Here is a 15,212-nt window from a genome sequence, read left to right on the forward strand (position 1 = left end):
GCAGAGGGAAGGTCTTCGTAGATGACGGCTAAGCCTAGAGGCAAAGCCTCATCATTACACGCGCAAAATGCTCATGGAGGCGTCGACCACCCCGTGACCTCGTCTCCCTCACCATTGTTACAGGTTTGAAGATGGCACAATCTCGTTCCTTGACATCATAGCACTAAAACATGGATTTGATGCCCTCGAGCACCTCACAGGTCAGTGGACAGCGGTATCATGTGGATTTGCTCCTGTTGCTTGTGACCTTGAGGGAGCCCTGGCATGGGGGGGGCCCGGATGTAGGAGGGACGGTGCAACAGACTGGCACGTGGAAGCTCTACACTGAATGCAGGTGAAGCTGGTTTGAAAGAACTTCCAAAAATGACTTCTGAGGCAAGAGCAAGAGACTGGGGCTTTTGTGTGTGTGTGTGTTGGTTAAAAGAACATTTTAACAAGCGAGAGACATTCCCAACCCAGAGATTAATAACCTCGCAGAAGCAGAGGAGCCATCCTTGGTCCTTGCCCTGGGAATGCTTACAGACGTGAGACCTTACTGGGCTGTCACCTTGCTGGGTCTCCCCATGGGGGAGCATTATGATGAGCCCGCTTTGCCCTCAGAGGGGCTTATGCTCGGAGAGGCTAAATGCCTTCCTCGGGGTCAGGGAGCTGAGACCTGGGAGGGCTGGGATTTAAACTCAGGCAACACTAATGCTTAACCCTGAGCTCCCAACCACTGTCTCTGCTGCTGGCCTTTGCGATGACACATGTGTTCTTTCCTGACAAGTGCTTGGGGTGTGTGAGCAGGGGGGGGACCCTCCTCAGAGGCTGACACCCAGATGGATGCCACTTCCCATCTAAGGGAGGTTGACACAAGGTACAAGGCTGGAAGAACCCCTGTCTGGTGAGCTAGGTCTCACCCCTCTGCTGTGCTCTGGGCGCTCCTTCCAGAGGCTGAGCTTGTAGAACGGGGTGGCACTGCTTGTCCCGTCCACATGCAGATGGGGCTGTGGTGAACCAGGGGCAGCCTCAGCCCAACACTGGGGGCAGACACGATTCATGGGAAGGGAGGGTCACCCTGACAGTGATGCAGGGAGGTGATTGGGCATCATCCAGACAAAGAGGAGATAATCAAGACAGACATTGAGAAATGAGCACTTTCACAGGGAAAGATACTAACAGGGAATCCAAACCACAAGGGCAGGGCATCTCTGCAGATTGACAGTAACAGTCCCACAGTGAGGTAAACCCTAATTTTTCCTACTTAACTCTTTTTCGGAAAAATTTGTGTTGAACTCTGTAGAACAAACTCTGTGCACCATGTTTAAGTGTAAAATTCCGTGGCGTTAAGTATAGTCACATCATTGAGCAATCATCACCACTGTCCATCTCCAAAACTGTTCCATCCTCCCAAACTGAGAATCTACCCACTAAACTCCCTGTTTCCCCTCCCCCTTTCTGTTCTATGAATTCTGTTTCTATGAATTCACCTATTCGAGACACCTTATATAAGAGGAATAATACTATATTTGTACTTTTGTGTCTGACTTAATTCATGTAGCATAATATTTCCAGAGTTCATCCATGTTGTAGGAAGTATACTTAATTGCTTTGTATAATATTAAAATGGTTTAAACACCAACAAAAACAAACAGCAAAAAATTATACATTTAAAGACAAAATTGGACATTTTTGTGATCTGTTACGAAAGGATCTAAATTATCTGCGTGCTTAAGTAACATTAATTACAAAAAAAAAGGAAGATGACAACAATTCCAAAGGAAAAATTCTACAGAAACAGCAACAGAAAACTGTTGTTTGGTGCCAACGACCTAAACATTTATAGTGTGGGCTTACCGTACACTATTTACAAGTATTTAAAATCATTACTCTAAGATCCAGGTTTGCCAGTTATAATGACTTCATCTTCATATAGCACAGGGAACTATATTCAATATGTTGTAGTAACCTATAATGAAAAGAATATGAAAAGGAATTCATGTATGTACATGTATGACTGAAACATGATGCTGTACACCAGAAATTGACACATTGTAAGCTGATTATACTACAATTTAAAAAATTTTTTTAAAATAAAGTAAAAAGAATCATTTTCTTAAAAATGAGATAGTGTAACACAACATTGTTAACTGAGTCTAACACAACTCGACTGTAGCGAATTTTCTATGATGTTCATGATTCCCTTTCGTGTCTGTGACTATCCTGAGGTGGAATGGAGAACGTCAGGCAGCACACCTTTACCCTGGCTCGGTACACCTACGCTGCCCTGTCTGCCCTCCGCTACCCCAATGGAGCCCCAGTTGTGCGGATTTACAGCGACTCTGAATTCAGCAGCCCGGAGGTTCAGGGTCCGGTCATCAGCTTCAACGTGCTCGACGACCACGGGAGGATCATTGGTTACTCTCAGGTGGGCTTTCTTTCCATCTCGCTGACCCTGTTTATCACAGGGTCGCTCTTGTCTGGACCTCTGCAGCTGTTCTGAGCCCTGAAATGTGCAGTCCAGGCCTCTGGACCCTTGCAGGAGCCAAGACAAATCCCATGCCCTGTTGGAGAGATCACTGGCCCTTCCTTAGAAGCTCTTTCCTCTCATTTACACGCAGTTCTAACAAGCTTGGCTATTTAGATCTTCATCTCTCTTTCTTCAGCCACAGGTGGTCAGTTTCAAGTGGGAAGAGAGAAGGTGAGTCTCTGATAACAGGAAGGGGGCGGCTGACAGCTTGCCAGCAAGGGAAGATGCCCTGAAATAGTGCAGACGGAACAGCCTGCCTGAGGTCATTTCACGTAGACATCTTGGTAGCCCTGGCGATACATCAGACCATAATATAGTGCCACACAAAACCATGGCCTTTCATCATTTGTTTGCATGTTGCTTGGAACTCATAACTCATAACATAAGTGATGTCCTGAGTAGCACAAAAGCCCTGATTTCTGCTGTGGTTCATGCATATTATGAGTTCAAAGGATTTGGGAAGTTGGTTATAAAATAGTTCCTGCAGATATACCCTTTGTTTGAATTTTCCCATGGAAACACGGCAAGTAGTGGTTTTCAGCTTGGGAACTGCCAGGATCCTTGCCACAGCTGAGCAAGCTGGTCACTGCCCATTACATCATAAAGTCTAGAGTCGCACGGAGCACCCATGGCAGGAGGAGGTCACCAGGTCAGGGTGTCACAGTCTTTCTTCCCTTCCCTGAGCCCAGGTTTCTAGAGCGGCTGTGAGGAGCAGACTGGATCATCAGGGAAGTTTGGAAGATGGTGCTCATCTTTCCTTGAAAGCCACCATCCCTGTCCACCTCGGTTAAACCCAGAATTTCTCAAAGTCATTTCTCAAGGAATCATGTCCACTTTTCCGAGGAACAAAGTTGAGAAATATTCTTCTGGGGGAAATGTCAGTTCTTACTGGTGTCTGGGGGCTGACACTCTGCAACCACAGGCTGTCTCTTGGGTGGGTTTACTGTGCAGACCCCCTACTGCAGCAGAAGCAGCCCGACACCAGTCAAAAGCAGGCAATTTATTCCCCAGTGTTTAAATTGATTGATTGATTGATTGATTGAGGTATAGTTGATACATAATATTATATGTTACAGGTATACAATATAGTGATTCACAATTTTTAAAGGTTATGCTCCATTTATAGTTATAAAATATTGGCTACATTCCCTGTGTTTTACAGTATACCCTTGTGGCTTATTTTATACTTAAGAGTTTATACCTCTTAATCCCCTACCCTTAAATTGCCCTTCCCCACTCCCTTCTCCCCACTCATAACCACCAATTTGTTCTCTGTATCTGTGAGGCTGTTTCTTTTTTGTCATATTTACTAGTTTGTTGTATGTTTTAGATTCCACATATAAGTGATATTATATAGTATTTCTCTTTCTCTGTCTGACTTATTTCACTTAGCATAATGTCCTCCAAGTCCATCTATATTGCTGCAAATGGCAAAGTTGCATTCTTTTTTATGGCTGAGTAGTATTCCACTGATTATAAATATAATATATAGTATATATAATATTGTATATCAGCTATATATAATATATATTATATATATATAAAACATATATATATATCACATCTTCTTTATCCATTCATCTGTTAATGGACACTTAGATTGAGAAGTAGACCATTTTAAATGCTTTTGGTGGGGGGCAAGTGGAAAAATACACTGGGACCAAAGGTTTGCCTTCTTAAATGTGTTATTCTAGGTAATTGGTATGGTAAGCTTCATTCTTGAACCTAAAATGTTTGTATTTCCTGAGGGGTATGGAGGTAGTTGGATAGGTGACCATGAAGTGTGTTATGGCTGGCAGAAGGGTGAAAGAATCCCCCATTGGCCCAGAGAGGCCTCAAAGCGGCTTGTCCAATATTTTATAATAACTATAAATGGAATATAACCTTTCAAAATTGTGAATCACTATGTTGCATACCTGTAACTTATATGATATTGTACATCAACTGTACCTCACAAAAAAATAAAACTAAAAAAGAAAGAGGTCTTTCCAAGTGTCTCTCTGACTTCACCAGGACTCTCATTCCCTGAGCCCGCACACAGGATGGGTTTCTCCCCACGTGTGTTTGCAGAGGAAGCTCATGCTATGAATGGAGGCAGTGGCTGAGGCACGGCCACCTCTGCCGGCTCAGGAAAGTCCAGCTTTGGTTTCCTTGGGCTACTTTACGTGCGGGAATCCCACAGGGACTTGAGGAATTTTTAGAAAGATCAGATGGTGTCATGGCTGGTTCTGGCTGTCTCTTTTTCAGGGGATGTGTAAAAGCATGAGAAGCCTTTGGGTTCTGGTTTTTGATATCCTGGCCTCTGACTGTCACTCTCCGCTCTGGTAGAAATCACTCTACCCAGTGGTTAGGAGGATGGGTTCAGATTCGGACTGCCTCTCGCTGGCTCTGCAAGTTTGCGTGAGTTAATATAAACTCCCCAAGACTCCATGAAATGGAGGTAACAGTGTACCCCGCTGATGGGTTTAAATGAGATACAATATACAGCTCCTCCACAGCAGGCTGGTATGAGCAACTGCTCCATTGCACTGTGGTCAGGCTGGTTTCTCACCCTCCCTGGATGCAGCACTCATCCAGCAGCAGCAAACACCTCCTTCATCTGGCTGGGCACGGCCGTGGCTGTGTGGGATTCCACAGGGCTCACAGGGTGAGAGGAGATGGAGTCATGATGCCACCAAGTTTGGGTTGCTTGTTTTGTGGCCATGGTAGCTGGAACAGTGAATACATAGCGGGCATGGGAGACTTCTAATTCAGCTTGGCAGGAGATGGGGTCCGGGAGTGAAGGGCTTTCCAAGAGGTTACCCCTTAATTGGAGACCACCTGACTCTGGAGGTGGAGTTGGCCAGATCCAGTGGTGCCACCAAGTCTCACTTCCAAGAGCAGACGACTCCTGGATTTCGTTAGCAGAGTTGGCTTCTTCTCATTCTGACAGTCCAGGGGAGGTGGCTAAAGTGAAGACCGCTGTGGCCTTGACAGGGGGTGGGGGGTGGATCACTGCTGTGCACTGCCCAGCAAGGAGGCCGGGCTGACCGCCTGGTGACCTGTGTCTGCAGGAGGTGTCATGTTCCTAGTGCTTCTGGCCACCCCACACATACTTCCCAGGGAGAAAAGTTTCAAAGGCTTATCCAGCCGGGAAAGATGTGTTTCTTTGCTTGAATGTAATTAGAGGACTCCTCCAAGCTTAGCCTGAGTCACCAAGGCTGGGGGCCCTCACTGGGTTCCTAGGCCCGTGGAGGAATAGAGCCCTTTGAGCCACAAACAGAGGAGCTGGAATAAACATCCCTCGTGCCGGCTCACCTTTGAGCCTTGAGCGAATACGAATCACCTGTCCAGCTGCCAGGGGGCAGGAAAGAGCCTTGGAACTTCTGGATTGAGTAACAGTTCTGTGATTCAACTCGAAGTCTGGGACATTATGAAATGCAGTCAATAACACACAATGTCAACACAGGGATGTTTACAGCTGGGCTGGGAGCCGAGGCAGGGCTGCTGAGTGGTGACTCAGTAAAACTGCTGTGGGTTCAGCCCTGTGGGAGAGGACGCCAAGGAGCCGCTCCACATCCCAGCTGCACTCAGATTTTAGTCTTGAGAATCTCACTTGAAACATGTGGGCTCTTTTTTTCAAAAATTAATTTATTAAATTTTTTAAAAACAATTGTGATATAATTGATTAACTCTATATTAGTTTTGGGTGTATGATGTAATGATCTGATATATGTTTATGTTGTGAAATGATTACTACACATTTAGTTAACATCCATCACCACACAGAGTTACAATTTTTTTTCTTGTGATGACAACTTTCAAGATTTACTCTCTTAGCAACTTTCAAATGCACAATATAGTATTTGTATATTTTGTTGTTAATGTTATGTGACTGTTGTTAACGATGGTCACCATGCTGTACATTGCATCCCCAGGGCTTATTTATCTTATAACTGGAAGTTTGTGTCTTTTGACCACCTTCACCCACCCTCCATCCCCTGCCTCTGACAACCCCCAGTCTGTTCTCAGTATCTGTGAATTTTGATTTGATTCCACGTATGAGTGAGATCATACAGTATTTGTCTTTGACTTAATTATTCGCTCTTTTCATTATGACTTAGCATGATACCCTCAAGGCCCATCCATGTTGCCACAAATGGCAGGATTTCTTTTTTTTTTTTATAGCTGAGTAGTATTTCATTGTATATTTATATGCATCACATTTTCTTTATCCATTCATGCTTTGATGGATACTTGGGTCGTTTCCATGTTTTGGCTGTTGTAAATGCCGCAGTGACCATGGGGGTGCAGATATCTTTCCGAGATAGTGATTTTATTTCCTTTGGCTAAATACCCAGAAGTGAAATTGCTGGATCATGGTTCCAGCAATTAGTTCTGTTTTTAATGTTTTGAGTAAGCGCCATACTGTTTTCCATAGTGGCCGCACCAATTTACATTCCCATCATCTGTGCGCGAGGGCTCCCTTCTCTCCACATTCTCTCCAACTCTTGTTATTTTTGTCTTTCTGACAATGGCCATTCTAACAGGTGTGATGTTAGATGCTAGATATTAGCCATTTGAGAGATGATATCTCATTGTGGTTTTGACCTACATTCCCCTAATGATTACGGATCTTGAACACATTTTCATGTACCTGTATGTCTTCTTTGGAAATATTTCTATACAGATTTTCTGCTCATTTGAAAAATCAGATTGTTTGTTTTACATGTGAGCTCTTGGAATTTGGTGTGAATTTGATATTTTCACTTTTCTCAAGCATATGTCTATAACCTAACTGGATAAACTTGAATTATTGGTAACATTTTATAAAATGTGTTTCATAAACCCATGATAGGTCATGAAATTTTAGAGTAAAATTTCAAGCTCATATTTTCATCTTACTGTTGGGAAAGAGAGGCCCAAATATTGATTTGTAACTCTTTCCTGGGCAATCAGAGTGAAACTGGACATTCCTAACACTGGTTCCACGTCATATGTTAAACCCACAGGTAGACAAAATGGCCAGTCTCTACAACATCCACGTGCGAACCGGCTGCTTCTGTAACACTGGGGCCTGCCAGAGGCACCTGGGGATAAGTGACGAGATGGTCAAGAAGCACCTTCAGGTTGGTACTGGACCCTGTGGCCAGCGAGACCCAATGGCAGTGCCTCCAACTGCCCTGGAGGCTGGTCGTGTGTCTGGGGTTGAGCCTGGATCTGCAAGCTTATTTCTCTGAGCCCACCTGTGACTGTGCAAAGGAAAAGGGGTCAACAAAAATAGAAAATGCTGCAAGATAGTATCTCCATGGCAGTCATTTTTCACTTTGAGGGTGGAAATTGTAAAGCAGAAGAGGGTTTTTAACAGGGGGCAAGCTAATGTGAAAGTGCGCTCGGACATGAAATTGACAAAAATTGTTTCACGGGAAGGTTTCCACTTTATCCGTGAGGACTGAGTCACTCTAGCTGGCTTATTTCGTTTCATTCTAGGCTGGTCATGTCTGCGGAGACGACGTGGACCTCATTGATGGGCAGCCGACGGGATCCGTGAGGATTTCATTCGGATACATGTCCACGCTGGAGGATGCCCAGGCCTTTCTCAGATTCATCATAGCAACCCATCTGTGCCCGCCTCATGGCCAACAGCTCCCTCTGGCCACCCCCGGGGAGGCTGGAGCCCCACCAACAGGGAGCGAGGCTCAGGACGCTGTGCCTGCCATCGTGGCCACACGTAGTCCCTCACCTCAGGAAGATGCTCCCCCAGACGCCAGGGTTTGGAACAACTCACTCACCACTGTGCATGCTGTGGGTCTGTGCCCACCTCTGCTGGAGGCCACTGGAACCCAGCTGACCCCTTCAGAGAAAGCTGCAGGTGTCCCAGATGGGGACCTTGGGTCACGTGTCATCACCAACCTTTACATCTACCCGATCAAATCCTGTGCTGCATTTGAGGTAAGGGTTTTACTGGCAGCTAAAGAGACTGCTTCTTTTTTGTTTACTTTATAATGTTTTTTGATAAAGCAAAGGTAAAAGTGCAGAAAGTGCAGAAAAGCATGCAGAAAATCAAAGTCATATTAGCCACTCTCATTCTGCCTTTTTCAGTTTGGGCTGACTTTTGAACATGACCCTGCTGATGGGGAGCCCTGAGAGGACTCGGTTTCTGAGTGTGAACACCTAGTCACCGTTTATAGCTGTGGATGTAACTTTCACTGAATGTGTGTGCTGGCTCCCTGCTGAAGCATTGTACCTACCTACTTTGTTTCATTTGATCCTGAAAACAATAATATGAGGTGTGTGGTAATATATCACCCCCATTTTATAGACATGGAGCCTGGGGGCTACTGAGGTTGAGCACTTTGCCCAGTTCATGACCCCCTAGTAAATGACAGAGTAAGGATTTGAACCCGGGTCTGCTGACTCCTTGGGTCCATGCTCTCACGAGACGGTTCTGCTCTGCTCTCCCTGTGGAAGTGAGCTATGTCGTGTCTGGAAACACGCTGGCCTGGCAGTCACATGAGCCGGGAGACTGGAGTGCCTGCCCTGGGTGGCCAGTTGGCCCTGAGCCCTCTGCTGTGGCCAAGCTTCCTCTGAGCCTGTCTTTCTATGATCTGTATGTGTCCCGCGTCCCTGGCAAAGGTCCCAGACTTCTGAGCCTTTGCGATGACAGGCTCTCTGGCTCCTGGACACACATACCACGGTCAAGGCTGTTTGTTGCCTGCATTTCGGGGGTGTTCACACAGGAGCCCATCCTCCAATCTGAGACTATAAACGAGCAAGTCCTCCTCCACTCCAGAATGGAGGCAAGTGAGGCGTATCAAGATTTTACTTTCACAGATGAGTCATGTTTCATAGAGGAGCCACGTTGCCCAGATAGCAGGGCAAGAATTAGTGTCCCATTTTACACTGAGACTCAGTGAGGTTTCACATTTTAGCCATCCATCTGCTCATTCAGAAAGTATACACTGAGCACCTGCTACCTGCCGGGCCCTGGGCCTGCACCTGCTGTCCAGTGATGGGCAAAATGGAAATGGTTCCTTCCCTCAAGGAGTGCGATGTCTCAGAAAGGAAACACTCTACACTGTGTGTGCACACACATGATCTGTCTATCCATCCATCCATCTACCTAAAGCCATGATTTCACACTAATACCTCTAATTCCAATCCAGCACCACAGGGCTTATTTAGCTGTTCCCCTTTCCGCATTTGTAACTCCTGTGAGAAACCAGGCTCGCACTGTCCTCAATGAATACTTATTTGCTCAACTCCTTTTGTAACCAAAATCCGCACTGCACCAGCTGAAACCTCACCCCTCTCATGGCAGTTTCCCTCACCCCCAACACAGACACGCTGGCTGACAACTTGGCTCAGACAAAGAGGAAGAAGGAAGGAGGAAACCAGTAATTTACTCGTTTAGGTGACAAATCAAAGGATAAAAAATTATAGATGTGTTCCAACAAACGGGTGTGAAGAACTGTGCAGGGCCTGAGATTTTGCCCTCCTTGTGAGCTCACAAACTAGCCTGCCATAGGTTCATGGATGCTGACGAAAGACATGAGATCCCTGGGTCAGAGATAAAGGACTTTATTGCTTACAGCCCAGCAGGCATCATGAGCTTCATGTTTGTGTTGCTTCCCTTTGCCCTGCCAAGTCCCAAGAGAGGGTCCAGAGCAGCCCAGATGGAAGCTGCAGCTGCTCATGTTAAGGTGCCCCTAACTCAGGAAACCTGCCTCCTTCACAATAGGACGCAAGCCAACCTGTGTAGTCTTCGATCAGGAAGGAGCCGTTATCTTTACAATACTGGACTATGAGCAAACCTGCCCTCTACTCCAGGGGGTTGTATGGCTGTTCACTCTTCAAACATCTTCGAAAAGACAGCCTGGAACAAAAGAGCAGATGGTGCTTCTGCTCCTTAAGACAGATGTGCGGAAATCAGAGATCCGTGGAGAACTGCCTCCCAGTGATAGATGGTCTTCTAAAAGTTTGTAATTCAAAACATGTTTTCCCATAGAAATAATCATTTAATGGTGGTTTCCTTTGGAAGGAAGTCACTAAGTGTAGCCCATACTTAAGGGGTGAGGAGTTATGCTCCACCTTCTTGAGGGGGTAACATCTACGTCAATTATTCAGGATTCTTCTATGTCAGAGATTTGACTTTTCCTACTTATTTATTTAATCCATCATTTATTTATGTCGGTATGGATTTATGGGTAAGTATTTCATACTTTGGGCTATAATCCATACTACATTATTATTATTACTATTTTATTATTATGTTATGTTATTATTATTATCCAGTTTTGGCCATTGTAGAAACATGAGGAATTGAGGAAAACTTCCACACTTAAAGTGGGTCAACTTAGCAGCCATTCCAGTGTAGCCACAATTGTGCAAGAAATCTGTCTGTAGCACCAGGATATGCCTGTTCAGGCATCCACCACTGTGGAAGGACACAGAGAAAGCAGGAGCAGGGGAGACCTGTGGGGAGGGGAGCGGGACGTAGGGCTGGGGGGAGACCTGCTCTCATGCTCCCAGAATGTTGTACTGTGCACACGCATTACCTACCTAAAAAACAGGTTGAAGTGGAGAAGGGTGGATACTGGGTCTGGAGGGTGAATGGAAGGTATCTCGATCCTGCATAGTCTCCTTTGCATGGTCTTCTTTGTTTTACTTCCTTCTCTTCCTAGCTTTCTTCCTTCAAGAGTCTGCACTTAATTCCTGAAGTCCATCTCCATTTGTCCAGCCACTGTGTGATAAATGTGAAGATCATTTTTGAGGAGCCCTGGCTTAGAATACATTTACCTTTTTGTGTAGGTGACCAGGTGGCCTCTAGGAAATCAAGGGCTGCTGTACGACCGGAGCTGGATGGTTGTGAATCACAATGGCATTTGCCTGAGTCAGAAGCAGGAGCCCCGGCTCTGCCTGATCCAGCCCTTCATTGACCTGCAGCGAAGGATCATGGTCATCCAAGCCCGAGGTGTGAAAACTGGGTTCATTTTCACAAAGCAGCTGTCAAGAGTAGCTCTTACTCTCTTATGAAAGTAAAATCATGGCTTTTCCTCTACTAAATATTAAAATAATCCCAAAGTAAGGGAAATGATGTCTAGAAGAGACAACAGAAAGTTTGTTCCTCTTGTGCTATTTGGGGAAATTTCTGGGAAGAGGCAAAGATCTAACAGTTCAAAGTAAAGTAAAGAGAAAGTAAAGAGGTGTAAATTTTGAAATTACATGTTGTCTCCTCACTTACCTTCCTTTTATTTCCTTCACTCATCATATGTACTGCAAGCTTTGATTCTTCCTAGTAGATTCTTATTATGAACTATCTAACACACCTACATGATATAGACCGTCTCTGTCCAGTGGACCCTTTGGTGATGATGGAAGTGTTCAGCATCTACATTATCCAGCTTGGTAGCCACCAATCAGATGTGGCTACTGAGTATATGAAATATGCCTAATGTGACACTAAAATGGAATTTTAAATTTTATTTAATTTGAATTAATTTAAATCACTACATGTGGCTAGTGGCTACAGTGTTGGACAGCACAAATGTCAAGAATAAGATAATACATACTTAGCATCCAATTTTAACAAACCTTAACATTTGGCCACATTTGCTTCAATTTCTCCTCCTCTCTTTCTTCCTCTCCCCTCCATCCTCCCTTCTCCACTTTCTCTTTCTCCTCCTTTTAAGAAATAAAAGCATTACAGACATAGCTGAGATTCCCTACCTACGTCTCCTTGGTTTCACTCTTCCTTCCCCACCCCACCTACCATTTATGAAATATTCCAATTTCCCTCCTAACTTGTAGCTGAATTTTTCTGATGTATCACTTTCTTCTCTCTCCGTATAGTCATGAGCGTGTTTCTTGGCTGTAGGTATTCCATTCTGTTCCAGTGGTTTACCTTCTTCTTGACCCAATAAGCCAATTTTATTACTAGAATTATAGAATGAATCTTGACATCTGGTAGGGCATATCCTTCTTCCTCATGCTTCCAAACCATCTTGGCTCTTCTTGGCCTTTTGTTCTCTGTATGAATTTTAACACATGCACGCATTTGTGTAGTCACTCCCATAATCAAGATGAAAACAGTTCCATCACCCAAGGAAACTCCCTTGTGCTATCTGTGTGTAGTCTCTCTTCTTCCCACGCTTAACACCTGGCAATCAGAAATCTGTTCTTTATCTCTACCTGTTTTTTTTGAGAATGTGATATAATTAGCATCATACAATATGTGACCTTTAATATTGGCTTCTTTCACTCAGCGTGATGCCTTTAAGATCTATCTATGTTATTGCATGAATCAGTATTTCATTCTTTTTTGTTGTTGAGTAGTATTCCATTGTATGGGTGTACCAGGGTCTGTTCATCCTTTCATCTGCTGAAGGACATTTGGGTTTTTTCCAGTTTTGAGCAATTAGGAATAGAGCTGCTCTAAACATTCATGTGCAGGTTTTTGGGTGACCAGAAGTTTTCATTTCTCTAGAATTAACGCATGGAAGTTGATTCCTGGGTCACATGGTAAAGGTATGCTTACCTTTAAAAGAAACTGCCAAACCATTTTCTAGAATGACTGAATCATTCCCACCAGCAATGTATGAGGGTTCCAGTTGCCCAGCCTTCAGTATTGTCAGTATTTTTATTTTATTTTATTTTATTCATTTCAGTAGGCGTCTAGTGGCATCTCTTCATGATTTTACTATGCATTTCTCTAACGGATAATGACATGAAGCATATTTTCATGTTCTTTCTTGTTCTCTTTACATTCATTTTGACCTATGGATTACTTAGAAGTGTGTTGTTTAACTTCTATATATTTGGAGATGTTCTTGTTTTCATTGTGCCACTGATTTTTAGTTTAATTTCAATAAACTCTCCAAAAGAGAGAACATACTTCATATGATTTTAAATTCATTAACATTTATTAAGGTTTGGTTTATGACCAAGGATATAATTTAGTGCCACGAGTGTTCCATATGTGCTTGAAAAAAAAGTGTATTCTGTTGTTGGGTTAAGTGTTCTATAGATGTCATTTCTATTCAGTTGGTTGATGATTCTGCTGTTTTTCTACATTACTTGTTGATACTGAAAGAGGAGTGTTGAAGTCCCCAACTGTAATTGTGGATTTATCTATTTTTCCCCTAGTTCTGTTAGTTTTTGCTTCCCTTAGTATTATTATGTCTTCTTGGTGAATTGTTTCTTCTTTAAGTAATGTTCCTCTTTACACATGGTAATTTTCTTTGTTCCAAAGTGTAAAGTATGAAATTCTTTGTCCAATATTAATATAGCCACTCAGCTCTCTTTTGCTTAGTGTTTGTGTGGTGCATCATTTTCTACCTTTTTCTTTGTTTCTTCTAGCTTTATTGATATTTATTTAACATTCCATAAAATGTGTTCATTTAAAGTGTACCATTCAGTGATTTTTTTTGGTATATTCACAAGGTTGTACAACCATCATCAAATCAATTTTAGAACATTTTCATCACCCTAAAAGTGAAACCCCATACCCATGAACAGTCACTCCCCATTCCTAACCTCATCCCCAGCCCCTGGCAACCACTAACCTATATTCTGTTTCGATGGATTTGCCTCTTCTGGATGTTTCGTATAAATGGAATCATGCAATAATATGACTGGCTTCTTTCACTTAGCGTAATGTTTTTATGGGTAATCCATATTGTTGAGTATTTCATTGTATAGATATACCATATTTTTAATCCATTCATCAGTTGATGGATATTTAGATTGTTTCCAGTTTGGTTTTTATGTATAATGCTGCTGTGAACATTTACGTATAAATTTACATATAAATGTGTCGGACATGTGTTTTCAGTTCTGTTGGGCATATACCTAGACGTGGAATTGCTGAGTCATATGGTAACTCTGTGTTTAGCATTTCCAAAGTGGCTCCATCACCATTTTACATTCCCACCAGCAACATATGAAGCTTCTAATTTCTCCATGTCCTCCCCAACACTTGTTATTTTGTTGTTGTTCTTTTAATGGCCATCCTAGTGGATGTGTAGTGGTACCTCACGTAGTTTTGACTTGCATTTCCGTGATAATTAATGATGTTGACCATCTTTTCATGTGTTTATTGGCTATTTGTGTATCTTCTTCAGGAAAAAAATTCTATTTAAATTCTTTGCTTACTTATTTTTTAATTATTGAGTTGTAAGAGTTCTTTATATATTCTCAATACAAGTCCCTTTTCAGATATGATTTGCAAATATTTTCTCCCATTGTGTAAATTCCCTTTTCACCATCTTTATGGCTCCATTTTACTTTTAATCTGCCTATATCATATTTGAAGAGGTTTCTTGTCTCCAGCATACAGTTGGCTCATGCTTTTTTTTATCCATTTTGACAATCTCTTTATTTTCATTGGTGTGTCATGTTGGAATTTTGATTGCAAAATCACATATTTTGTAATCATATATTTGTTTTTTTAAGAATTAGGTTTATTTATTATCTTTTTAATGTAGGTACTGGGGACCCAGTACTCAGGACCTTGTGCATGCTAAGCATGCACTCTACCACTGAGCTATATCCTCCCCCTAGAATCATATATTTGAAATCATATTTTGATTGTAATGTCATAAATTAATTTCAGGAGAATTTATATCATATAATATTGAGTCCTCTCTATATAACTAGTATTTTTTTCCATTGACTTCTTTACTTCACAATTTTAATAATATTTTCCAGAAAAATTTTGCACATT

General features: G+C 42.9%; 1 protein-coding gene across 5 annotated transcripts in view; it reads left to right on the plus strand.

The window, feature by feature from the left end:
* The window catches only part of MOCOS (molybdenum cofactor sulfurase), a 46,611-nt gene that overhangs the window by 15,470 nt on the left and 15,929 nt on the right, over nucleotides 1-15,212 (plus strand). For all 5 annotated transcript variants that reach the window (XR_004314927.1, XM_032467254.1, XM_032467255.1 and 2 more), the window contains exons 5-9: nucleotides 124-200; nucleotides 2,208-2,407; nucleotides 7,501-7,617; nucleotides 7,979-8,440; nucleotides 11,300-11,462. Coding sequence is in view for 4 of the 5 variants with exons in the window: in XM_032467254.1 (XP_032323145.1) it covers nucleotides 124-200; nucleotides 2,208-2,407; nucleotides 7,501-7,617; nucleotides 7,979-8,440; nucleotides 11,300-11,462 (1,019 nt within the window). In the remaining variant the exon portion in view is untranslated. The remainder of the gene's footprint in view (nucleotides 1-123; nucleotides 201-2,207; nucleotides 2,408-7,500; nucleotides 7,618-7,978; nucleotides 8,441-11,299; nucleotides 11,463-15,212) is intronic.

The sequence above is a fragment of the Camelus ferus genome, chromosome 24 (genome assembly GCF_009834535.1).
Source record: "Camelus ferus isolate YT-003-E chromosome 24, BCGSAC_Cfer_1.0, whole genome shotgun sequence".
Classification (NCBI taxonomy): domain Eukaryota; kingdom Metazoa; phylum Chordata; class Mammalia; order Artiodactyla; family Camelidae; genus Camelus; species Camelus ferus.